General features: G+C 39.9%; 1 protein-coding gene across 3 annotated transcripts in view; it reads left to right on the plus strand.

Moving 5' to 3' along the window:
- The first annotated feature begins 1,427 nt into the window (after window positions 1-1,427).
- Window positions 1,428-27,496, plus strand: part of si:dkey-183c6.7 (urea transporter 2) — a 37,427-nt gene continuing 11,358 nt past the window's right edge. The window contains exons 1-6 of one of the 3 annotated variants that reach the window (XM_031288352.2): window positions 1,428-1,705; window positions 8,342-8,496; window positions 8,998-9,187; window positions 9,829-9,957; window positions 22,084-22,273; window positions 27,279-27,426. In XM_031288352.2, coding sequence (XP_031144212.1) covers window positions 8,370-8,496; window positions 8,998-9,187; window positions 9,829-9,957; window positions 22,084-22,273; window positions 27,279-27,426 — 784 coding nt within the window. In that variant the 5' untranslated portion in view covers window positions 1,428-1,705; window positions 8,342-8,369. Of the gene's footprint in view, window positions 1,706-7,948; window positions 8,497-8,997; window positions 9,188-9,828; window positions 9,958-22,083; window positions 22,274-27,278; window positions 27,427-27,496 lie in introns of those variants that run through there. The other 2 variants (XM_031288353.2, XM_031288351.2) reach the window with 2 other exon arrangements.

Below are 27,496 nucleotides of genomic sequence, written 5' to 3' on the forward strand. Positions count from 1 at the left end.
CTCTTAGTGTCAACTTTGTTTTTATATATTGCCACATTTCTGATCATTTCCTTTTCTAACATTTAAGGCCGTTCCTCCACTATATAAACAAGGCTAAAATGAATGCAAATGGATTCATAACAACAGCTTGGGATGGATGTTTTTTTTCTTTGCACAGAAACAGAGCAAACACAAAAAGTTTCCAATAAATAGTTGTGTGTGTTTTGTTTGGACTAGTTAGCAAAACTTTGACGTTTTGGGAGATCCGCGTGCTGAAAGTTAGTTGAGGAGATAAAAAAAAAAAAAAGCCACAGCCATAGCTTAGCATAAGGACTGGACACATGGGGGCATGTTAAATTTAGTAAAACTAATTTAATGGCATAATAAAACATACAAATGACAAAACAGACACCTGTAAAGCCCTAAAGAGCTTTTATTTTTTTAACAAAAATACACTCCTAGTTTGAGTCTGTCTTCATTCTATCAGTGTCACTGTGGTTAAACAGGCTGTATAAAACACCCAGCTAATCCAGGCAGTCATATCGTGGTGGTGAGTCAAAAACACACAGCAGTCACTCACCGCCTCCACACTGTCGGCTTCCTCTTATGCTGTATATTAATTTGATTGGATTAGGTTTGGTGGCTGTCATTTCTGCACACCCAAACAAGGAAACATACATAGAGGGAGAAATACAGAGTAAGGGAGAAATACAGAGTAAGGGAGGGCAGTCCAAACTGGATTATATTTACTGTGGCTGTGGAATCAGGCACTGAGTTACCTTATACTTTTGGGCTTCTACTGCAACATAGGCCTATTGACCTTGCCACACAAGAGACCATTCATTTACACATAGGCCTACATGCATTCAGGGCAATGATGACCATGGATGTATTAGAGAATGACTCTAGGAAATCAGTAACAATCTGTGTGTATGTATAAATGAGAAAGTTTATTACATCATAATGCCGTACAGGAAATACACTCAGTTCACTAACATGGTGAGTGATGCAAAGGTTCAATAGCATCCTGTTGTTACAGAATAGGCCTGGCCTATATTTCAATCGTTCAATGTGCTTTAAAACAGAAGTGCTGTCATATAGAAGCCAAGAGAAAAGAGCCAGAGAAAGATAAAAAAAAAAAAAAAAAAAAAGGTTTAGTCTATGCATGATTAAATAAGTCACACTTGTGTAAGAAGTAGGCTACATCATGAGTAAATTTAAAGAAAGAAGATAAGTGAACAGCTGCAGCAGAGAAGAAGCTAGGCACTTAAAACTGCTACCAACCGCCATTAAAACCCATAGAAGAAGAAGGTGTGTCTGCTGATTTATTATCCATCCATGTCAATTAAATAAGGAGCACATCATTTTGGGTTATGGCTAGCTTTATTGTCGGCTACACTCGGTAAAAATGTTGCATTGCGTTAATCACTGATTTAATGCACGACACAGCGAGCACGCTAGGTGACCCAAATCAAACACACCTGGGATGTTGCGTCGATAAAGGCCCTAGGTGCACACTAGCTAACATGCTAAAGGCTAAAATGCTCCTGGTGACTCCTGCGTTCACTGAGGAGCTTTCACCTTCAGTAAGGTGTGTGAGGCCTCCCTGCTGTTTGCGACAACATTCTTTGCAACTTTGGGTGGTGCAGAGAAACTGGGACTGGATAGGCCTTCAGTATGACAATGAACGAGCAGATTGAGGTGGACGCGGTGCTCTAGATGACAGGTGAGTAGGTTAGTGCAAACTCTCTGCATGGGGTCAACAACTGTGTGTGTGTGTGTGTGTGTGTGTGTGTGTGTGTGTGTGTGTGTGTGCGTGTGCGTGCGTGCGAGCGCGCGCGCGCAAACCATGCCTGCAGTCTATAGAAGCAGAAGCATAAAACGGCCGTAAGTTGGACAGCTACCGTCTGATCCTATAAATCCTAAATAATAAGAAAAGAATAGTAAATGCAGACTAACTTTTATGTACGCATATCAATTACTATATGAAGTTACTGTGAATTAGTAAGCCAATCAGAATTGAGTATTCACCCAGGCCATGGTATAAAATTCTTCAACTGATGATTTAAGTGTGAACTAATCACATAAAGTCATAGTGACTTGATCATTGTTAATGGTGAGCAACAGGAGCCTTATGCAGCATCCTGCATTAATTCACGAGTATCATGAGTCATGCATTTTTAAAGCATTACTATATGATGTGTACCCTTATTATACCTATATGTGTGTTGTGTTCGGGTTGGTGTTTGTGAATGCAGCCATTGTGGAATTTACAATTTATACATGTGTTGTTGGCCTTGGTGATGTTTTATTCTATTGTTGATTCTAAAGGAAGTGCAGGCTATTTTATTACAGTATGTGACTTAATAATGGTTATAGCACCGCACTCGGTGGTGTCCTGACATCTATAGACTTTTTTTGTGTGTGTTGGTCATTTCTATTTAATAGATTTTCTATTTCTAGTGAATAGAGGTGTGAATCTTCACACTGATTTCCTGATAATCAAATACATTTTTCTATTAAAGCCATATAGGATATTTAATTCATAGCTTTTCAAGCTTCAAAAAAAAAAAAACATTCTGCAGTGCTCTAATACAAAATAAATTGGATACATAAAACTACAGCACTGAGCACATGGCACTTCCTGAATGTGCAAAACATACCAGAATATGTAAACAGAAATGTTGTTAGGCCTACATTCAATTTTAAACAGTAAATAATCGATTATGGCCAGGCCGATTATCGATGCAGCATCGTCCATATCCACGATTCGATGCATCGATTGTTTGATTAATTTCAACACCTCTACTAGTGAGGCTGCACTAAGGAAGGCGGTAGCATAGGCAATTTGTTATTGATAATCACTGCTGTATGTATGCACAGGCTGCAAGGTGCCGTCTATGGAAATGGAATGTATTGTTGGTTTGGACATTGGGGTTCGGTCCTATGTTGCTGATGTTCAGCATGTTCTCTTTTAAAATAAAAATATAACAAAGTGATGATTATTACTCAGAGTATATTTTAACTGACCTACTTTTATTTCAGTCTATTTTTTACACGTTTACTTTTACTTGAGTAAAATGTCTTTGAAACAATAGTACTTTTAGTTGAGTACAGTATTCTAGTAGCCTACTCCTCCACCTCTGCATACATACTTGTATATACATAGAGAAAGAAGGAGATATGTTAGAAGATTAAGGGTAACTGGTGCCAACATGGAATGAACAGGGAGTGATTAGCAAGAATGGTGAGAAGGCCATGAAGGAGAATGGAGCTCCTCGAATGATCCTCCCATAGGTAGGAGTGGGGGGGGGGAAATCGATACAGCATAGTATCGCAATATTTTCCGTGGCAATACTGTATCGATACACAGACGCCAAGTATCGATCTTTTATTATATATATGTTGGTCAGTTTGTCTGCTTGACAATCCCATTTTACAGCAACAAAATTGAAGTGAGGTGAACAAACAGAGAAATGTATCTTTTTAGATTAAACAGATGTTGACAAAGTTTCCTTTTGGGGACATCATTTGAAATTGGGAATTTGAAGTTGGAAAAAAGGTAATAAATTGCAATATATCGCAGAATATTGCAATATGTTTAAAATCACAATAATATCGTATCGTGACATAAGTATCGTGATGATATCGTATCGCGAGGCCTCTGGTGATTCCCACCCCTACCCATAGGGCTGGGCAATATATCAATATTATACCGATATTGTGATATGAGACTAGATATCATCTTAGAGTTTGGATATTGTAATATTGTGATATGACATAAGTATTGTCTTTTACTGGTTTTAAAGGCTGCATTACAGTAAAGTGATGTACTTTTCTGAACTTACCAGACTGTTCTAGCTGTTATATTATTTGCCTTTTCCCCACTTAGACATTATGATTATCCACATTACTGATGATTATTTATCTAAAATCTAAGTGTGAAGATATTTTGTTAAAGCACCAATTGTCAACTCTAGAATATCGCTGCAATATTGATATCGAGGTATTTGGTCAAGAATATCGTGATATCTGATTTTCTCCCTATCGCCCAGCCCTATCCTCCCATCAGTCTTTCACTCCAAACATTTAAGTAAGGGTTTTACTCTTTAAAATATTATGTCTTTGTGGCCGGGATAAACTAAATTAAACCAAATAAACCTCCTTGAACAATTAGTTAGTTCTAACAGGTTGAGCTAAAATGGGCAAAATAAAATAAAGTCTGTGTGTCCTACAGTTTTCCTGCAATCTATCATACAATTCAAAACAGGAAAGAGAGAGAGAGAGTGAGAGAAAGATAGGAAAATGATGGCTCATTTTTCTCTCCATCTCTCTTCTAGATAACACAGAAATTCCATGTCCTCCCTTTTATCAGTTTTCGGTGGCGTTTTAGTCATTCAGTGTTTACACAGCTAGGAAAGATTTTATCATGAGTAGCCTTAGTGTTGACTTCTTGGGAAACTCTGAAGCTGAGTACCACGATGAACAGTGTGAAAATTGCATCTTGAGGTCCAGATGGGCTGTAATTTCAGCACCTAATTTGTGATGCTATCAGGGCCTCAAGCCTCATTTGCTGTGGAGATTGGATTCTTTTAGCCAGTTCAGTAGTTAGATATGTTAGTGGCTTTGGGGAGTTTCTGTGAACTGATCCAAACGCTCTCATTAGTTTTGATTGCTATCTTGTTTTCTTTATTTAAACTCTGCCCAAGGTTAATAGAATAATGCTTGCAAATAACATAGTGTCCTTCTTGAAGTTCTGAAGAGTTCCTCGTACTCTCTAGATTCTGCTAGATTGTAATGTGACCCTAATGCTAATGTTATATTTCTCTATTTGGAACGAGGTAACATGCTCTGTATTCATCTAGTGGGGATGTAGCTCTGTGGTAGAGCAAGTGTTTTGCATGTACAAGGTCTCTGGGCTCATAAGATGTTTCTAAAGTAGCTTGATGCTTTGGCATGCACTCTGCCCTTCTCTTGTGTTCATCCCCTCAATTACTTCAGTAAAATACACATTAAGTCTGGTGGTGGCTGTCCAACACTTTAAAAAGCTGCAGGCCTGGCAGTCAAACTCATGCTGTGCCTGCAAATATTCTTCAAAACCACAGAACTTAATTTAAATTTTAGTGGAGATCCCAAAGTTTTCTCGGATGCCAAATACTGTATGCTAAGGGAAATTTGGGGGGAAGTGTATAAATAGTGAAAAAAAAGTTAAGATAATTTAATGCGTTTTGTGCTGTCATGTTTTCTTGTGAGTTGTGTGTATTTGCGTAAAGAGCTTATGTAGGTCTGGTGACAGGCATTGCAAACTAGCTTAAGCTATAAATACTGTGGTATGTGGCATTAGTCTATGCAGCATACTTGTCCTTGTGAAAATGCAGAATATGTATGATACTGTCAGATAATGTGGAATGAGATGATTTTACTAACCTTAAAGGCAGTTAAGGAGACTCAAAAGGGCAAAATTGAATGTTGTTTAAATGAGAATTTGTTTTGTATCTCTGTAGTCTCTCAGTTTAATTTCAACTTTCAGTTACAGTTTGCTTTATTGTAGGGCTGTCAATCGATTAAAAAAATTAATCTAATTAATTTGATTACATGCTCTGTAATTAATTCATCGAAATTAATCGCATACATAATTAACGGTGCCTGAACCGATACTTTTTAAGAAAGTAAAAAAAGAAAAAAAAAAAAAAAAGGGTACTAAACAACAATTGGTGACATTAAAGAACAGCTTGTTTATTGCTAAGGCCATATGGTCAAAATGACATGATTTAATAATAATGTATAACAATAACAATAACTTATTATCATGCATATCAGTGGCACCAGATTTCGGTAGCCAGGGTTGGCAGGAAGAAGATTTTTACAAGTAAATGTTCCAATTAATGATCCAGGCAGCACATTCTCGTCTCCCTCCTTCATTTTACAGTCCAATGGTGGCTGGAACGGCTGGAAGGATTAATCTGCGTTATTTTTTTTAACGCGTTATTTTTCTCAGATTAATTAATCGAAATGAACGCGTTATTTTGACAGCCCTACTTTATTGGCATGACGTGTTAGGACATCTGTGCTGCCAAAGCGTGTTAAAGAAAATAGTCTATATTCTCTCCTTCACGTACTCTAATTGACTTGCAATACGACATCCTATATTCAACATTTGTCAATCTAGTTTAACTTAAAGCAATACATGTTATATTAGCAGTCTATGTTTTGTTTGGTGCTGATATTTGTGTAGTATAAAGTAAGCACGATGTCATGAGCCTTCAAAATATCCTCTGACACCTACGCAGAAAACAGTTACAAATAGTAAAACTGCCTGGTAAAATGAATTATTCTTCATGTAAAGTCACGTCACTGGGGTCAGTATTCAGTTACTACACAGCACACTGGTAACACATTGGTGCAGACAGTACTATATACTTTACTGTATAGCCATCTGAGTGTGCAATGTAATGCATTCAGTGACCTTTGGTCTGTTAGAATAAGTCTGGAATGGTGCAGACACACCATGAATATTGAACATCATTGCTAATATTGACTGTAGCTGCTGTATATTGGTTTGTCTTAATGTGGTGTATGTGTGCGGCTGCGTGTGTCTGTGTGTTTTGCTTTAACAAAAGCAAGACATTTGCAGGTCAGAGTGTAATCTTTCAACGTTTACCTGCATCTCTTCCTCTTATTACAGCCCACTCTGGCGTGTGTGCCATCTGTAGCTCTTTTCCCTCGCTTCACAGTCTGTGATTGATGGAATGAGCCAAGGAGCAGAGACAGACAGAGGGAGGTGGATGTATTTGTTGAAGCAAATATAAAATGGATAGAGGGAGAGAGAGAGAGAGAGAGAGAGAGACAGAGAGAGAGAGAGAGAGAAGCTGTCAGGGGTTCTTGAATGCAATTTCCACCTGCAAAAACAAGGCTTTTGAGTCCCTGCTTCACTGGCTTAGACAGAGTGAAAAGATTATCTCTGTGATGGTATCTGACATGCTGTTATTGCCTTCCATGCTGCACTTTGAGTCTGCAATGGCCATGCATGCACCCACATACTAGATGCACACACCTCTCGGAAGTCACATTTTTGTGTTTCTCAAGTGGAAGCGAAATCAAAGCATGTCTCTATTATTCAGATCATTCCGTGAGTTAGGTGTCGCTCCAAAAACTGGAGAAAGGTGACAAGAGGTAGAGTTGCAGGTATGCACGCACACAAACAAACTCCAAGTGCTCTCAACTGTTCTTTAAATGGAAACAAAATAAAAGGGGAAAAAACCTTTAAAGGCAGACACAGTGTGAGGAGCTTGTTAAAACTGATGTCAAACAGTGCCTCTCAGATTTAATAAAAGAATCTGGTGTACATATTTTTATGAAGGCAAAGTAGCAGAGAGCTGGGTTATATATTACACCTTTTGGAAAGACTTGAGATAACACACTGGCACTAATGGAGCACAGCGTAAATTCCTTCAGGAAGACTAAAAAACGTAATCACTTTTCTCTCTCTTCTAAACTGAACAGCTGTTAGAGGCGTTCACTTTTATTTTAACCAATCAGAAGCGGCCATGAATTTCACAAGCCAATCACAGCATGGCATCCCTGTCTTAAACCTGTCTCTCTCTGCTGCTCAGTTGTCATTTCAGGCTAAGAGCACAACCTTCGTCCTCCCCTTGCACCGCTGGTCTTCATCGCGCACGGCTCCTGGGTCCTCCTCCGGCAGGCCGCTACCGTCGGCTCCTCGGTTTGGTCTCAGTGTCTAGACTCCATCAGGGGATTATCTTTTGGTTTTCTACCCCTTTAAAAAAAATATTTCATAACGATGGAGTCTATTCTCCAAAGACTGTACATTTCATATTATACATATGTACAATAAATCTTTGCATATCTGCAACGAAGTCTCTCCTGATTGAAATGGCTTTAAGAATGAAGGAAAGATAAACATTCATGTGTATGCTGCAATAAAAGTTGAGTTGCTTAAATGGACAAACAATAGATGAAGAGATGTCACAGTGGGGCTGGAAGAGAAAGGAGAAAGAGAGGGCAGAGGGACCAGGCGATTGTGAAAAAGGGACAAAGTAGCAGGAGCAAGGGGTTCACTAGTCTTCCTCTCCTTGAGCAGTCCTGAGGGGGTCGGACTTTGTTCTTCTGTGGCACGGCCGGTTGAAAGCTGAGTGAATATGTTACACAGCCCACTAGTTTATAAGTCATCCCCGAAACCTGACCAGGAAGGGAAGAGGGAAAGGAGGAAAAGGAGAAAAGGAATGGGAGTGAGAAGCAACAGGAGAACAGAGGAGCGAGACTAACAAAAAAGGAGCAAAACATCAAAATCAAGTGGAACTCTGCGGTTTTCCAACATTACAACAACATATTTATCCCGTTTGCAGTAGTGTGGTCCAGCTGATGCAGGGATGTGGATGGATACCAAAACGGAGGCAAAGGAGGCCAGCGGGAATCGTGCCAGCCTCAGACGGTGTGTGTTGAGCGGTCTGCTGTTGTGTACTGGGGACATGGAGCACTTGGATAAGTACATGCAGGGTAGGAAAATGTTCACAAAAGACTGCTACTATACATCTCAAAAAATTTTTTTTTACTTCTAATCTTGAACCCAAGTATAAAATGTACATATTTTATGACTTTTTATAAAAATGTGTTTGGAAAATCCCTAATTCATCAAAGCTGAGTCATCTTATTATGTGATTAATTACAAAACCTTTTAAAAAGAGCAAGTTGCCGAACACTTGGATGGTGTTAAACTGCCATAATCACAAATAAATGAAAAGCTTACGTTTCCATTAAAAGCAATCCTCACACAACTTCCACGGTGAATGCTGCTGCAGTCTTCCTCCAACATAAAACATAATCATTAAACTCCCTTCTTGATTCTTGTATAAAACCCATCAAGACATCCAACTGAGAAACATGTTTTGTGCTGCAGATTGTTTGCCCTTTAGTTGGAAATATAATTCTTTCTGAAAGGTTTGAGGGACAAATGCTGTCAAGAAAAATATGTCCAATCTTTTCTTTCTGTGTCCTCAGAGAAGTTGTTTGTGATGCAGCTGGTGGTGTGGGGCCTGAGAGGGGTGACCAGGGTGATCCTAGCCAACAACCCGCTGAGTGGTGCTCTCATTCTGGCCGCACTGTACTGGGCCTCCCCCTGGCAGGCCCTGCTGGGAACTTTGGGTGTACTGGTCTCTACGCTAACAGCTGTTATAATGGGCCAAGACAGGTGGAATGATATAAATATTCAGAAACACAGACATAAAAATAGCATAGAAGCTTATAAAAGTGTTCATTTGTATGTACATATTTAATGATCTTTGTATCTGGAAACACAACAATAAAACATATCCATTTTTAAATAATCGAACCCTCATTGTGGCTTGGAAGCCGACCCTGTAACACAAGCCTATAATTTGCTCGACCTTACGACTGAAGTTGATTGATTGTTCTTCTTAAAATTCATGGGAATAAGCACAGCTCACTGACCGATGCCCTGTGTTCTACCACACCCACTGCCTAGCAATCCTTATTTTGGTTAATGTTACAATATATACTGTCTGCCACACTCCGTATAAAATATGCTTATCTGCAACCTTGTTTTAAGGTTTTAAAAATAGTTCCAGCTGAACTGGGGCTCCTTATGTTTTAAGTCTTATATGTTGAATAGATTTGGTGTCAACATAGGGGCATCTGCTCATTAAAACAGAACAGTTTGTTTTATGTGGAGCCATAAAAAGCTACGCTATCATGGAAACAATCATACATCACTGTATTACACAAATGTTGTCTTTAGAGTAGAAAATGCAAGACGTTATTGGGATATGTGAATCTTCCTGTTGTGTTCTCTGTGTGTGTGTGTGTGTGTAGTGCTGAGGTGTCAGGAGGTCTCCATGGTTTTAACGGCATGTTGGTGTCTCTGCTGATGGGGGTGTTCAGCTCAGCCGGAGACTGGTACTGGTGGCTGCTGCTGCCTGCCTGCTTGGGGTCAGCTACATGGTGAGACACACTGACACAACAGAAGTGCTTGGCTGGAACAAAAGTAATTTTGAGCAACTGACGAATGCTGGTTTTCCACTGAAGACAATCTGTATATTGTATTCCACAATAGTACAAACACTCCAGAAGTGTTCACTTGAAGCACCTCTCTCAAGTGTATCTTTGAAGTCTATCATGTATTTACACCTACATTATAGTACTTTAAAAGCTTTGTTTAGGGTTTTTTCCTGCATAGAGGATTTTTTGCTGCCCCCCAAAGAGGTTTTAGCCAGTCCCAAAGGAAAATCACCAGCACCAAAATTGAGAATAAATATAGCAATTCAAATCCTCTTCAATGTTTAAAGGTCCCATGACATGATTCTCTTTGGATGCTTTTATATAGGCCTTAGTGGTCTCCTAATACTGTATCTGAAGTCTCTTTTTTTTTTTTTAAATGTTTATTGATCCCCAGTGGGGAAATTACAATTTACACTCTGTTTGTTAGAAATCACTACACACAGGCCTGAAATACACACACACATGCTCAGGACCTATTCATGCACAACTGGAGAGATGTCAGAGTGAGTGGGCTGCCAGTGCTGGACCAGCGCACTGAGCGGTTGGGGGGGTACGGTGCCTTGCTCAAGAGCACCTGGCAGTGCCCAGGAGGTGAACTGGCATCTCTCCAGCTACCAATCCACACTATGTACTTTGGTCCGTACTGGGACTTGAACCGGCGACCCTCCGGTTCCCAACCCAACTCCCCTACGGACTGAGCTACTGCCACCCCCAGCTGAGCTGCCACCTCTTTCCCGAAATTCAGCCTTGGTGCAGAATTACAGCCACTAGAGCCAGTCCCACAATGAGCTTTACTTAGTGTGTGCCATTTCTGTGTCTGTAGCTATTGGGGAGGAGAGAGGGGGGGGGCAAGGTGGAGGGTGGGGGTGTGGCCTTGACCAACTGCCACTTTGCTCGTTTGAAAGCCATGATGTCTCTCTCTCATGGCTGGGCCAAATTCTCTGGACGGGCAAAGCAAAGAAAGGGGAGGTAACCTTGCTCCTTATGAGATCATAAGGAGGAGATTCCAGATCGGCCCATCTGAGCTTTCATTTTCTCAAAGGCAGAGCAGGATACCCAGGGCTCGGTTTACACCTATCACCACTTCAAGCCACTGGGAGACCATAGGCAGGCTGGGGGAACGCATATTAATGTTAAAAAACCTCAAAGTGAAATTTTTATGCCATGGGACCTTTAAGAACAATTTACTAAACAATTGTTGAACAAGCAGAACACAAACTTGCATATGAGAGCTAATCTCTGTTTTATCGTCCAGAGTCAGCCTGTACCGGACTCTCCCTTGATTTATTTAAATATTAATATTATTGTTTTAACCAGTTTTCTAATTGGGGTTTCATTTACTCAAGCATAATATACATTTTTGTTTATCAAATTGTTAGAAATAATAGGAAAATGCATAGATTTATGTCAGTTAAGGTAACAAAAACTAATATCTTTTACTGTATGCGGACCGATCATCACTACTGTGGGTAGTCACCGCCCTAAAGCCCATTGTGAGCCAGGGAAAACCCTGTTAGTTGACTGGGTTATCTGTGTATCCTTTTTAGTGACCAATCAATTCCAGACCATGTATTGATGAGTAGCCTATATCTCGACTGCCAAGATGATTCATTTTTAAATGTAACCGCCGTGCTGCGTCCGGCTCTGGAGAGGCCTACAAAAAGGCATGGGGCTTTGCCTGTGCTGTAACAGATCACAAATGCACTTTTGCTGAGGGTGACTCCTCCTTTGAGGACAACCTTCTGCTGCATTCTAATCAAAGATACAGGCATGACAGGACATGTGCCCCTTGAAAGTATCCATTTACAGTTAGTTATAAGTTAGAATGTTTTAAGTTAAGATAGGATGTCTGAGATAGACTAGGATGATAGGACTTTTTCTTATCTTTTAAACTTAAAGGAGAATTCCGGCCAATTTTTACGTTAATCTCGATCGCTGTAAATATGCGTGTACTTTAGATTGAAAAAACCCCCGACCCAAATCGGTGCAGGCAACACGGAGTAGCTGCAGCTACGTGTATGAGCTTCCACTGAGCTAAAACGGCAGTTGTTGGGGCAAGTTGTAGAGTGCCTTCGTGCCTCTTAACAGACATAAAATGCAATTAAAATGTCTGTGCAACATGAACAGGGCCCTTACGTGACAACAAGATGCGTTTTCAACTCAGACATTGTTTAAATTCACCTACCCTGGTCCCTGTCTCGATCCTGCCGCTAGCTGCTAGCTGCCGTCCGGTGAGTGTGTTCAGACAGGCTTCTGTGATAATCAACCCGACAACAATCCGCGGAGCAGCAGTGTTGTGGCTATGTCCTCCAGATGACAGGTCATGTCACGTCTTGAAGTTTATTCCCCCCTAAAAAAACGGTAGCGCAGAGCGATCTGCACACTGTTTCCCTTTTCCTGCTACAACGGGACTTCAGCGCGAGACTACAGCTATCTTCTCTAACGCTATCACTGTGCAAGCCACAGAATCATTTGGCCCATTTCCATGTAGTTACATAGTCAATGATATGGTCATAACCACTACAGTGCTCAATTACCTATTTTTGAGGGGGGATAAACTTCGTCAATAAAAGTTTTCGTCGCGAAGGCATGACCCGCCTAGTGAGTTTTAATCACACTATAATTTACCATTTAATTTAGTTTTAAACTAAACAACATGGATTTCTTATTCAAGTGCTTTAAACAAACATTTCACAACAAATGATCAGCATCTAGGCTGCCTAGATTGCAAATTTTTGTCTAGCACTAGCAACCCGTAGGAGAACGTATGTAGGACACTGGCTAGATTAATTCACATACATCTAATTAGCTCATACGGGCTACTTAGGTGTGTAGAAGCTAGCTGCTACATGTGTATACACTTGTATAGATTTTTCTTTAATTAAAAACAAAATAGTTTTGGATTTATTACTGTGGTATATTTCAGTTGCAGCACTGCTGTCGTTGTATGGAGAAGGAACTTCGTAGACACTGATCTTGATTATAAAAAGGTTTATTACAAGCAAAGATTCAGCATCAATTTAACAGACCCATGGATATCTGGAGAGACGACCAGCCCAATCTTCAAATTCTGTCGCTCTAACTTTCCTTTGTTAACACAGGGTATATATTCCATGCATAGGGCGTAATGTGAGAGTGCATAGTTCGACACAGAATTAGCCAATCAGTGCCTGTTATCTGGCACAATTCCAAAAAAGGTCTCTTCTGTCTTGGGGGACCTCTACTCATGTTAACAGTTTCCAGATGTTCTCAGTACATGTAGAGTAAGGTTCATACATCCTCCTTATACCAAAAACTTAGATCACAATGGTAAATAGTCAGATACCACAGATTTCCCCCCTACGAGACTTAATAAAGTCTCGGAAAATAAAGAAGAATAGGATTACAACAGAATAACACTTCTCATTATATCAGGTTCCTTATAATATACCCTTTGGGGTGTAATCAAACTTATAGAGTATAACAAAAATGAAATTGTTGGAGTGTGAGAGCGAAAAACCCATCTGGCAGCTATCTTTCAAATAACCATCAATCAATCTAGATAGGAAAACTCTCTCACGGTCCCTCTGCCTAGGCGACCACCTTAGTACTCCAGATCAATTAGAAAATAAATCTTTATCAATTTATGTAGAATTATGGTTTAAGCAAATACATGTGAAAACCTCAGAAAATGAAATAAAACCAAAACAATGTCCAAATTCAGGCAGGTCGACCCTTCGGATCTGAAAAAAGGACCTTTCCCTGCCTGGACCCCATTTCCCTAAGCGTCAAAGGAAAAAAAGAAAAAACATCTGAGGTCTCCATATATTCACTTCATGACAAAAACTTCATTATTCAAGCAATTAATACAAAAATATGATACAAAATATGCTTTACTTATGCAAACATGTATATATCAGACAAACACAGGAATGTAGTCCACTACATTGCAGCTTCTCAGCAATGTTGAATATCAATGCAGTGTTGGTGTGATGAAATCTGAACAGATCCACACCATCCTGGTTCAGAGTTCTCCTAGTTCCTTCATATTGTCCATGTTTGTATCTGTATCCCCTCTGCACATTCTCCCATATTCTCTGGAAGAAAAGAAAACACTGACCAGTATCTTTTTGCAAAACAACGCATAGAAATTAAAACATCAAGATAAGAATAAAAAGAATAAGTAATTAATAATATCAAAAATAATATGAATCCAAATAAACCTTGACTTTCTACACTAAGTGGAACACTAAAAAATGCACCACACAAATCTATCACCGTAAAGTGTGTCGCATCAGAAGGAATCTGAGCTAACAAAGTATGCGGATCTGGCACTTCTGCTGGGAAGTCAGTTACTACTTCATTTACTGCTCTCAAATCATGCACCATACGATAAGTCTCATCTGGCTTCTTTACTGGCAACAAAGGCGTATTACTCTGAGGATTTTGTGTTATCTTCAAAACACCTGCTTTTAATAGTCCTTCAATTTGTGGTTCAATCCCTTGGATAGCTTCATCTTTCAACGGATACTGACTTTTCCACGGAGGTCTAGCTCCTGGTCGAAGTTCAACCTTAACTGGTTGGGCTGACTTTACACGTCCAATATCAGTAATATGTTGAGACCACAGACACTCTGGCACCTGTTGCATCATCTCCTCTTTCAGGGTGTCTGAATCCTTCTTGGCACTGCAGATAGATTCATGTGTCATCCGTACAGCTTGTGGCTGTCCTTGTCCTTGAGCTGAAATCATGATTTTGAGAAATTGCTGATCTTCACTCCTCCAAATTGCCAGATTCTCTCCTGTAGGTATAAAAACAGCTTTCTCTGCTTCTGTCATCATTTCTCCTATATGCTTCTGCTCATATTCTTCAGAAATCAACAAGGTGACATGTGGCACACTCTTCTCGATCTCAAATTCTTTATCCAGATAATCATCTGTGTTTATCTTCATAGCTGCTCCTTGTGGTCCTAAAATTATGCAACTTGAACTAAGTTGGACTTTCTTTGGTTGATGATTCAACCATTCCTCTGAATTTGATTGGGCAGCATTCTTGAAATACTTGAGCGTACAATGAAATGGATATTCCGGAAGCCTCGCATCTGGCATGTTTGCAACAATAAATTTTTCCCACAATTTAGCTGGTTCCAAAAAATCTGCACTGAGATTTCCAATCCAGAAGACTGAAGAAGCTTCGGTCTCCATTGTCATCAATAATTGGTGAACAATTTCTTTAGGTACTTCCACCAAACAGCCGTCTGGTGTGCATTTTATTGTGCAGTTCAATCTAGACAAAGCATCTCTTCCCAACAATGCAATCGGTGTATGTTCTGATACCAATATGGGTATTGTAGTTTTCAGATTTTTATAGCAGAGCTCAATTGGTTCCGTTAGAGGAATCAGCTGTTTCACTCCCTCAAACCCGATTGTCCGAATCAGTTGATTGGACATGGGGAGATGTATAGCATCTTCAGGCCGAATACAGGTGAACGCAGCTCCACTATCCACCATCACTTCCAAAGGACGGTTATTTACTTTCACCTTAATTGTTGGATCTCTTTCCGGCCCTAATGCTACCAGCTGACACCCCCCTTTCGGATCTTCTGGGCACCTCTAGAATCCTGGTTCCGGACCCCTGTAAGAGTTAACCGGTCCTCCATATGGCCTCGTCTGGCCCCTGTAATCTCCTCTGTAGTTTCCTCTGAAATTTCCTCTTGATTTATTACAATCACGGGCAAAGTGTCCATCCTGTCCACAACTGTAACACACTTCTGAGGACTGTTGAGAGTATGGGTTATATCTTCCTCCTCTTCCTCTTCCTACACCCCCTCGTCCTCTTGCTCTTCCTCTCCAGTTCTGTGTCTGTCCAGAAACTGGCTGTGCATATGAAACCACTGGAACCACGAATGGTGGTTGAGGCATCTGGGGTTGGAATTGGCTTGACTGAAGTTGTGGCGGTGATTGTTGATTCTGTGGGCACTGGTTTTGCAAAACCACGGCCTGCTTCTTCTCCTTCCTCTTATTGTCCACCAGTTGTATTTGATTGAGTTTTCTAAGAGTCTCTCGGTCCTGTTCTTTCTGCTCATGTTCCTTTTTCCTATATAACTCCACCTGATGGGCTATTTGATCTGTATACACACTTGTTGTCATACTTCCAAGTCCCACTACTTCCGCCAATTTGCTTCTTACCGGAACAGGCAATCCCTTCTGTATTTTGGTTCGCAAAACTGACTTTTCCAGTTGACTCACCTCTGGATCATTTCCTGTAATATTTCTCCACACTTGGTGGGCTCTTGACACATACGCTCTTGGATTTTCTTCTTGTCCCAATGGCTCAATCAAGATATTGTCTGGATTCACATTTGTTGGATACTCATCTCTCAGCGCTCTCCACAGACGACCTCTACTTGCGGCAAACAACTCAAGATCATATACAGAAGTCCCCACATATCGATTGAGTCCTGCTCTCCGGAAGATTTCTCCCATAGCTGGAATCCCAACAAGATTAGCCAAAAGTCTCTTGATATCTCCTATGGCAAACTGTGTTCCTGTCGACATTTCTTCCAACTTTGCAATCCAAGGATGTGCTCCCTCTTGAAGAGTAGGCAACTTATCAAGAATGTCTGACATATCAGTGTTCTGCAAGGGCTTGTACTCCAAATTCTGTCCTCGAATGAACACCGGCAGCATCTTCTCGCTTACCTTTCCCTTTCTTGAGCGCAATATATATTTCTTCTCCACTTTTCGGGATCCTTTCTTCCGCAATTCTTCCCTCCTTGTTTTCAGCTTCTCAAATTGCTTTTCCAGTTCTTTTATTTCTTCTAGTTTAGTAGATCTCTCCAAGTATATCTCACATCGATCCATGTCTCTTTCAACTTCTTCTAACTCAGCTGTAGTAGAACATGATCCCGTAGCTCCTCTGATCTCCTCTTCTCCATCACTCTCATCTCCATTTTCACTTTCGTCAGAGGTCTGATCTCTTATAGCTTGTTGTTTCTTCCGTTTTTCTTCTCCTCTTCTTTCCGCTCTAGCCAGCACCCTTCTGATTGCAGGGGCATATCCTCCCATGATCTCCTCTTCTTCACTCTGATGCAGTAGTCACCCTTCTGACTGATCACTGGAAGCTGGGGATAGATGTCCTTAAACTCCGCTTCCTCCTCATAAGGTGGAGGTCTTTTCACTGATTCCGTATGCGAGAAAGGTGTATTAACTTCTGCCATTAATTTTTCTGTTATTTTCTCCTTTTTTGCCATTTCCTCTACACTTTGGTCTCTTTTATCTTTTGTAGCCTTCATCAGTTTCTGTCCCTCATTCTCAAACAATTTAAGCGTACCCAACTCTTTTTGTCTCCTTATTCTACGTTTTTCGCCTTTTTTCCCCTTCTTTTGATCTGCCTTGTACGTAGACACAAGCACTTGGATTATTTTAATAACATCTGGGTTAAGAGTCCCCTCTACTGGCCATGGCTGTTCAATATCCGGCCAGCGTTTGTGCCATTTTCCTGACAACTTAGCGATATCATTAACTAAAGGATTGTTCTTTTGTACTACATCAACCGGAGTGATTATTTTCTGATTGTTAATGCCCTTTTTCCTGTCTTTTTTCCACATCGTAGCAACTCTTCTGTATTCCTTTATTGTAAATTATTAGTTGTATATAAAAACTACCAATTGTTAAACTAAGAATACTTTAGACTACAGAGCTTATCTTTACCCTCCTTCCTTTTATTTATTTTTATTTTATTTTGATTTTTACTTGTCTATTTATCTTGATAAACGGCGGGTGTCCCACATCCAATATAGAAAGGTAAAGGAACCAGCCAACTTCAAAGCAATCCAAAAAACACTTATTACTCAGCAATACTAGAGCACCAACACAATAGTATTCAATTACTCAGGTAATCAAAAAGAAGAACAGATGTCCGATAAAGAAGAGAAAGTTCAATCCTATGTAACTAAAAAGATCCCACACTACTATGTAGTAAATCAATAACCCAATAAACCCTCAATGGCCTTAATTTACCAAATAATCTCAACACTGAATGTCCAACGTAGCTCCAAACAAAGCAACCCATACACATGGAAAATTCCCATGTATAATTCTCGAATGCATTAATTGATCAGTCTGTTGCCAAGTCTCTTGTCAAATTGTCACAATATGGAATATCTTATGCATAAACTTATACAGACAGATGTAATATCTTCTGTAGAGTAATGTAGCTACAATATCCCATAAGAAAAAGCAACCCAAATATGCATCAGCAATGATAACTGTAAATGAGCATACACATATATATCAGGATGCAGGTATTTGTTAAGAGTTTGTGGATAAAACAGTTACTGGCCTTTTGATCAAATCAGATCCAGGACTGCCCACGTTGTCGTGTGACGCACCGGCCAGCACCTCCTCTCTGTCTCTCTCCCCTTCTTCTCGTTTCTCACCCCACAGGAGGAAAAAGGAAAGAAACAAACAACAATTCTTAATCTTTTTATCTCACCAGATCATTCACCATAAAATGTAAGTGTTAATTTATTTAAGTAATCACAATTGTTATGAAATACTAATTTAAAGACTCTAGATTAAAAATCATAATTAGTCTCATTCATATTCCTATTTATAAAGGACAATACACATTATTCTACATTTCTGTAAATATATCAGTGTTAACCAGCTACTTTCAACTATAGTCCTTTTTCCAGATTTTTAAACCAAAACAGCAAAAGATTGCAAAACATTAACACAGGTTAGACTATGCAGTTAGAAATCAGCAAGACACCATGCAGATCATTACAACACAAACTCTTTCCCCGTTAGCCATGTAAAATTACAGGAAACAGTAAAACATTAGCATAGCTACACACCAAATAGCATCCACATTTAGTATATGAAACCATGCAAACATCAAAACACAGCTAAGCAACACAGACCTAACCATCTCCTAGCACCACTCAAAGGTGCATAACAGTAATAAAATAAGAGTAAAAATGAAATAAGCTACATCACTCGTGAAGGATGCGTTAATACAGCACCAGTTAATAAGATGATAAAGAATAATTAACAGATTTATGAATAATCAATCTACTTAACTCAAAAACCGTTTTAATCATTGCAATAATATTTCCCTTTTTTTTATCGATCAGCATAACTCTTATCTATAAATTTAATAGATCTCAATCAGATAATTTCATAATTAAGCAATTGCCACTTTAATTTTACTAGGCTGCATTCAACCCCCCTTTCTCCTTTCGCCACTCCATCTCTGTACTCAAGTGCAGGCAAGGAGTGGCCTAAACTTTCTGTGAAGACTTGAATTCCTAAAATTCCTAGACATGCGCAGTTCATACACCAGTGTGATTCTGTCGGGAGCAGAGCTCCACAGCATTGAAGCACACAACTTGACCAAGGAGAATAACTAAAGACTAATTCAAGTCCACTTCGACATAGAATCCCATAATCTTACCCGTTTCTAAACGGCAGATATTGCAAACAACAATACACTACCATAAAACAAGTTAAACAATCACAAAAAGTCAAAGAAAACTTAACGCTCTCAGCAAACAGACCAGCTGTCTCTCCGTTTTTCCTTCACCAGACCACATTTATAAAATAACAACATCCCGGGACAAAATGAACAAACCAACACAACACATAGAACACAGATCCTACTTATGAAGCTTCCTAGTTTTACTATAGTCTAGTCTATTTTCACGTCCTTCGAAGGGGGCTCATAAGTTTTTAGCAATTTTTGAAAACGTTCTCCTTCGAAGAAGACTCATAGGCTAGATCGTTTACACAAAAGTCCTCCTATAGGGGCTCATATCAATTTATGTCTTTTACCTATTTAACAAAGTCCACCCAAAAAAGGCTCATACATTTTAACACATTTGAAAACGTTCTCTTGAAAAAGAGACTCATATTTTAACCATAATAAACAGAATATCTTTCCTTATTAAACTAAACATATATATCTAATATAGGATATCCTTATCACGCATACACAGCCTATCACATACAGCAGAAACACCACTGTTCACACACACACACACACACACACCGCTGTTCACACACATCCTCTCTCATACACACAAAAGTCGACATCATTCATGCATGTAATTCCTAAAAAGAGCTTGCTTTCCGCCGTTTTGTTTTTTTTTGTCTTGTTATTTTGCTACCTTAGGCATAGACGTCCAATAGCAGGCCTACCTCGAACATTATTCGTCAACAATGAACCGATTGGCAAATCTACCATTGAACTGTTAGTCTACACCTCAGTTCTCCGAACTGGCTCAAACTTTTCATCTAATAAAAGTTTAAGACTACGGCCCATCCTGTGATCGCCTTTTTTCAAAGGGCTTTTTATGTCAGATTAACGGCGTTATCCTTTATTCTTTGTTTTTGTTGGTTTCTCTTTATTGTTACTGTTCTTTTCTGTATTCTTTTATTTTCTCTTATTGCCTTTAATCTTCTCCTTATTACTTCTTGTTTTTATTTTCTCTTGTTTCCTTTTTCTTTCTTTACGTTGTTTAAGCCAAATTGCCCTGGCCAGGGTTATCAACTGTTTTTTTTTTTTCTTTAATCCAATTCGCCTATTCCTTAAAATCTTTTCACATTATCTATGTGAATATTCCTTAATTCCTTACTTTTTTCTTTTCTCTATGTCTTTAACTCCCTTAAGCCTTTGCTTAATTTTCTCCTCTTATTCCTTTTATTTCTCTGTCTTCCCTCATTACGCCCACACTAAGGCTTATCTCACTCCCCCCCTTTTTTTTTTTTTTTTAATACACCCCAACGCAAAAAAATTTACAACAAAGTTCCAGCCCACACAACAACACACACAGCACAGCAGCTGCACACACAGGTTTCAAACATTACAATGCGGCCCATCACACACACACACACGCGGCTCCCATGAACGACTGCCACCCCAAAAAATGTGGGGAACACTCACCCTAGTAAGCCGGCCTTTGAAGCAGAAGTCGCACACTGAAGCCCCGCAAGCGATGCGCCTGGGGCCGTCAAGGCCGAAGTTCGTGACGCCAAGAATTTGTGGTATATTTCAGTTGCAGCACTGTGTTGTTGTTGTATGGAGAAGGAACTTCGTAGACACTGATCTTGATTATAAAAAGGTTTATTACAAGCAAAGATTCAGCATCAATTTAACAGACCCATGGATATCTGGAGAGACGACCAGCCCAATCTTCAAATTCTGTCGCTCTAACTTTCCTTTGTTAACACAGGGTATATATTCCATGCATAGGGCGTAATGTGAGAGTGCATAGTTCGACACAGAATTAGCCAATCAGTGCCTGTTATCTGGCACAATTCCAAAAAAGGTCTCTTCTGTCTTGGGGGACCTCTACTCATGTTAACAGTTTCCAGATGTTCTCAGTACATGTAGAGTAAGGTTCATACATCCTCCTTATACCAAAAACTTAGATCACAATGGTAAATAGTCAGATACCACAATACCCCTTGTCCCATTTTCACTACATGGGAGAGATCCCCCCCCATTTTTTTAATGTAACTAAGTAACTTTTACTACATTTTAAATGAACTACTTATTACTTTTACTTGAGTAATTTTTCAGATAGGTAATTTCACTTGTACTTGAGTAATATTTCATCAAAGTATTGGTACTTTTACTTAGTACTTTTTCCACCTCTAATAATAAATCATATTTTTCTGCCACAGCAGTTGTGAGTCACTGTGAGAAACTGAGTGGAAATCACTCCTTTCTCCAAGGCAACCAAACAACATTTTTTCTCATGTCAATCAATCTGCAAATATCAAGACTTTTTACACACATTTGCAGACTGAAAGCTAAAGAAAATATGCCAGTGGCCCTTTCTCTCACCACAACATCCAGTGGCGTATATCAGGAGTGCCTCCACTTCACTCCCAACATACAGTGTGTGAGCCATGGATGCCACAGTGAAGCCATATTGGAATGGTTCTGTATTCAGTGTAAATATGAACACCATGTTTCCGCAAAAGCATGTGTACCGTTCATTGCAACATGTAAAAGAGGTCCATTTCATTCAAAAAAATCAGAGCCTCCACTCTCACCCCCACCCCCCTCTCCATTTCCAGTGTCTTTCTATCCAGTGGTCTCTCTCCAGTGTTGGAGCGCTGGGACTTGCCTGTCGCTGTGTTTCCCTTCAACATTATCATTGTCCTCTACCTCCTTTGTACCGGCCCAGACAACCCCTACTTCCCACACCACCCGACAACGCCACCAGGGCTGCTGGAGCCCAACGGCACAGAGCTCATTGCAGTAGAGGTGAGGCAATCCAAAATTTAACTAAATGTTTGTTCATAGGTTAAGTTAAATTATATGGAAGCCAGGACGTTGCTGTTCGAAACTCTCAAATCATGATCAGGAGAGACTAGATTTTAAGAGTGATCAAATCAATTTATTGACATTGTGCACAATAAAGTTAAGAAATGTGAAAAGTCTTTGACCCCATCGTGACATCATCAGTTTAGTGGGGTAGTGATGCTATGATTAGTGAAGGAATATTCCCCTGATGGAGTTCAGACACAGGTGGTGGTGGTGAAGAGATGAGTTGGTTAAATATGTGGATGGATGAGATGTCGAGCTGACGAGATCAGTTGAAGGAACTCTGGCCGCAGGATGTGATAAGAGGTGAATGGGATGGAGTAGGGTCGCCGATTTTGCACTGAAATGAGAACTGACAACAGCAGGAAGAAGAACAGTTTCAAAGTTTGACAGCAAAGATATGATTGGCTCACGGAGATTGTGGCAAAATGTAGTTGTTTAACTGAAAGACTCACATATACAGGTAGGCACAAGAAGTTACATGAGAACAAGTCCAGGTCTTTGTTGACTTAAGTTATAATAATTCCTTATGAACAGTCAAACACAACTTGGAAAGTTATAGTAAATCTCAAACTTTTATTGTAACAAGGTATACTGTTATTTCATTTACAGCATAACAACTATAATCAGTCTTAAATGTAACCTGCTGAAACCCTGTATAATATAATAATATAAAATTCCAAAGTGAAGATTTATTTAAATTTCCCTTCACCTATAAACAAATTATCAATATGTCATTATACTAAATATATAATAATATATATAAGGAGGGATTAGTAATCCTATGGTGATGGTGACACCAAACATCCCAAACCCAAATAAGAAAAGTCTAATTAGAATCCAAAGTTCGAGGTCAGATTGGTGGAGTTTGGTGTGTGTATCCTACCACAGCATCCTACATCAGATACACCGGAAGTCTGAAGTTGAGCTCTGAGGCGGACTAGCACGCAGACTTCCTGGCTCCTGGGCAGCATTAAAGACCGGCCTATCATCATCGCACTCTGCTGTCAGCAGCCACTCAAGCTCCAGAGGAACAAGTCCACTGAGCCGCGGTGGCTTGCCTCCACACAGCGACATGTCACCATGCAGGGCTTCAGAGCGGGGCTGAGTCTTCCCCACAGCCCAAACGCCCACCATCAGCAGAGGCTCTGAGAAGCCAGGGTTACCCCCTGAGAGACGGCCTTTGTCTCCCTAGAATACAGTTCACCAAAACAGCTGCAGGACACTCCCCAAACAGCTCAAAACACAGTGAGCATGAATTTGTCAACATGAAGGGGTAACACCCGGCTGGAAGAGGTTGAAGAGTGAAACCTTTTTCAGACGTCTCCCAATAATCACTCACTCGGTGACTTGCAGGTGTCTAGACAGGTTAAAGCTATTTTTGGTAGAAAAGTAAAAAGATTTCTGGACATCTATCCCCACAGTATAACATCTAGGTAGGTACTTAGATGTTAAAGGGACCAGGATGCCTTAAAGACTTCCACTTTCAGACCGGTTTTAACCTACCAGTGGTGGAGGAAGTATTCAGATAGTTTACTTTGGTAAAAGTAGCAATACCACCATAAGTAGCATGAACTACTCAAGTAAAGTAAAAGTACCTGAAATGTGTACTTAAGTACAATACTTAGAGTAAATGCACGTAGGTACAGACTATTCCACCAGTGAACCTAGACATCTGGACTTCAAGTCACCAGTGGGCTACTTACTGGGTTGGTTACATACAGTATAACTGTTGTTCCGTCATTTCAGTGAAATGCTGTAGAAGCAAAGTTAAATATGTAACCAGTAGACGTCTGAAGAGCTTGCACTTCTCCAGCCCATCAGCCAGATGATTGGCCTTCACATCAACAGTATACCATCCCAGCGGAACTGGGACAGGTGGGGAGCCCCACAGGAAGCCTGACCACAGTCGGGGGGAAAAAAGATGAAAACGAAAGGAAATTAGCATCATGCATGTTGTCAGTCTGATCTGTGTAATCAGAATGTATCTGAGGGTCTGCAGAGCTTTGACCGGTGGTTTTGCCGCGGCCCGCCTCGAGTTCAGAGCTTCACAGCTGTCCAGGTGTCTTCTGTGGGAGTGTGGGAGATACTGAGGTGAATTTGTACAGGGACTGCAATTTATGCACCTCAACATTCTAATTTATTCACACATACTGGTTATTGCATCATTGTAGAACCCATAACTGTGATCATCTAATTCCATACTGCATTCTATTCTCTCCTTCTAAAATTCAAATAAGCTTTATAATATTATTTGAACTTTATTTATATATGTGTATGTGTGTGTGTATATATATATATATATATATATATATAATACTGTATGTACGTATGTATAGTATGTATGTACAATTTTCACAAAACACACCATATGACTCATTAGCATGAATAAAATAGCACTGTATAGATATATAATACATAAATATTACTTTGCAAATCCATTTGAAATTACACAGTTTAACAGTTTATGCCGTACAAGGTGGCAATAAACTTCTGAAAATTCTAGATGTTTTTATTACTTTCTTTTCATGTTCAAATACAAAATACAATACACTCGTGATTGAACAGTCAAGATTGTATTGTGGTTGGTGTTGGTTAGAAAGCCACTGGTCTACCTGTAGCAATAAAATGTCACAGCAGAGAGGGGAGGCATGACATTTTAACTAAATCTATACTGTGAGTTAGAGCTTGGCAGTGAATAACCCATGAGCTTTATTCTACATAAACCAGTGTTTGGATTAAGCTGTTTATGTTTGCAAATTAATATTCACATGTTAATACATTGTATGTATGCATGTACTGTGGTTACTATAGCCACACACAAATCTCACCAGCACCAGAGTTTGGGAATTAGTCCATTCCACTCTTGGAAGTGAAAGGATATATGATGGATGACTAACAAAACCCGAGCTGAGCTAAGGCCAGGGTTGTCCTCTGTGTGTTTGCCATGTTGCAGCCAGAGGAAACAAGTAACGGATAGGAGCACAATATGCATAAGATCCGCCAGCTATGACTCACCAGTTACTTAGCAACAGTTACTGATGGAGCGCCTGTTCGGAAATTATAATCAGCCCAAACTGTTTTAATTAACAATTCTTGGTGATTGAAACTCATAGTGGAGGTAAGGCTGCTGCATTCAAGATTATTTAGTTCCGTTTTTGTGAGCTGAGATGAGTATGAGTGCCAGTCAGGTTTCCAGGAAGGATACGTTGAGGGGAGATTTTATAGCAGCTGTCTTTTTGTAAAGCCAGGGAGAAAAAGGCCTAAATGTATGCTACTGAAAAGCAACTTGATAAGAATGCAAGCTGTTGCAAGGTATACCCTATAAGTAAATAGTTTGCTTCGACCACTGAATTGAAATAAAATGCAGTCGCCTTCTCACGAGACTTTGGCAAAAGAATCCAGACTCTCAGCAGCTGCAGTGGGCTTCTGATCTCTGTGAGCCAGCTGGCATCTCAGTGCTTGAGGAGCGACTGAATTTTAATCTCTGTGCTTTTGTTTGGAAGTATGCTGAACAGATTACGTGATCCGAATCAGAAACACTCTATTGTGTGTGTACATAAAGTAAATGTATTTGCATCATGCAGTTTGACAGTATGTGCTGATTGTATGGACTTCAAGATCTCAAATGCAGATACACCAAACCATACAAATTCCTATGAACATATACACACATATAAAGAAGCAGTAAATACATATCTTCACTGTACAAATTCAATATTTTAGCTGCAAAAGCCATAATATTGCATTACGTATTGAGACAATACCTCTTGATTGTTGGATTTATTTACCACGTTCGTGTGTTGTAGAGGCACAGTAAGAGCCAGAAGAGGTAAAGGATGTTGTACAAGTGTACTCCTGCACACGGTGATCTGCAAACTGACTGTGAAGTTGTCTTAACTAGATTAGCTACGCCATCTAAACCCTCTCAGCGCTGTTAGGTGTCCTGAATATAGAGTCAAGATTTACACACCATTCTATTAACAAGCGTCGCGCCCCATTGCACAGTATGTCCCTCACACTACATAATTACTTTCCACAAGTTCTAGGCCCTGCGTCTCAGATTATTCCTCTGTTTTTTCCTATATTATTCTCAAACTTTTTCTCTTCCCACCATCTGTCTGTCTCTGGCCTTATAAACGCTGTCTTTTTCATTTCATAAATTCCCTTTGGTTTGTTACTTGGGAGATCTGAAACCTCTAAATCCTTCTTTTGATCTCTCTGCTTCTCATCTCCTAAGTCTCTATCCATGTCTCTGCTCTGCCATGCAAATCTTCCTCCGTCTCCCACTTTCTCCATCTTTCTCCATCACTTTCTCAATCTGTCTTTTTCATCCTCATTTGCTCTCCTTCATAATGCAGTTTACAAAAAAACAGTGTATGTAACCACATTTTCAAGGACAGCACAATAAAGTATTTTTTTCTGTTGCAGTCTTTGATGTGAAACAACCGCCTCCTCCTCTTCAGTTTTCCCCCTTATATACCATTTTTCCTTTTTATTGCTCTCCTCCTTCCTTCATTCCTTCTTCCATCTTTCCTCTGTTTCTCCCCAGAGATGAGGATGACGTCGGCCCTATTTATATTTAATGTCTTCAGCTTTTACTCTGCTGAGGATGGAGCTCTGGTTGCATTACCACAACAGCCTATTTAATCTTTCGGCGACATGATTAAAGACCGATTATGACTTATAAATATCAGCGACAGACAGGTGTACTCATCCTGTAGTGTGTGTGTGTGTGTGTGTGTGTGTGTGTGTGTGTGTGTGTGTGTTTAATTGGGCAAAGAAAAGAGGGCTGCTGAAAAGATTCCATACATTATGTGTTTGTGAGTGTGCATCAGCTATTGAAATTGTATTAGTGTATAAAACTATTGTATTATCATTTGTGTTATGTTACATATTGTAAAGTCTTCTCAAAATCCTTGTGTAACTTCTCTCTCTTGTCTAGGTAATGCTTGGCATCCCTCTGAGTGTGGGTCAGATCTTTGCCTGTGGAGCCCTGGGGCCCTCCCTCCTCATCCTGGGAGCTGTTCTGCTCTACTCCCCCCTGCTGGCCGCCCATGCTCTGCTGGGATCAGCAGTTGGAACGTTGGTTGGTAAGTCTCCATCTGTGTGTTTGCATGTCTGCGTGGGAGGACTGGGAGTGTTAGCAAAGAGGGAATATTA

Source organism: Sander lucioperca, chromosome 9 (genome assembly GCF_008315115.2).
Source record: "Sander lucioperca isolate FBNREF2018 chromosome 9, SLUC_FBN_1.2, whole genome shotgun sequence".
Taxonomy (NCBI): domain Eukaryota; kingdom Metazoa; phylum Chordata; class Actinopteri; order Perciformes; family Percidae; genus Sander; species Sander lucioperca.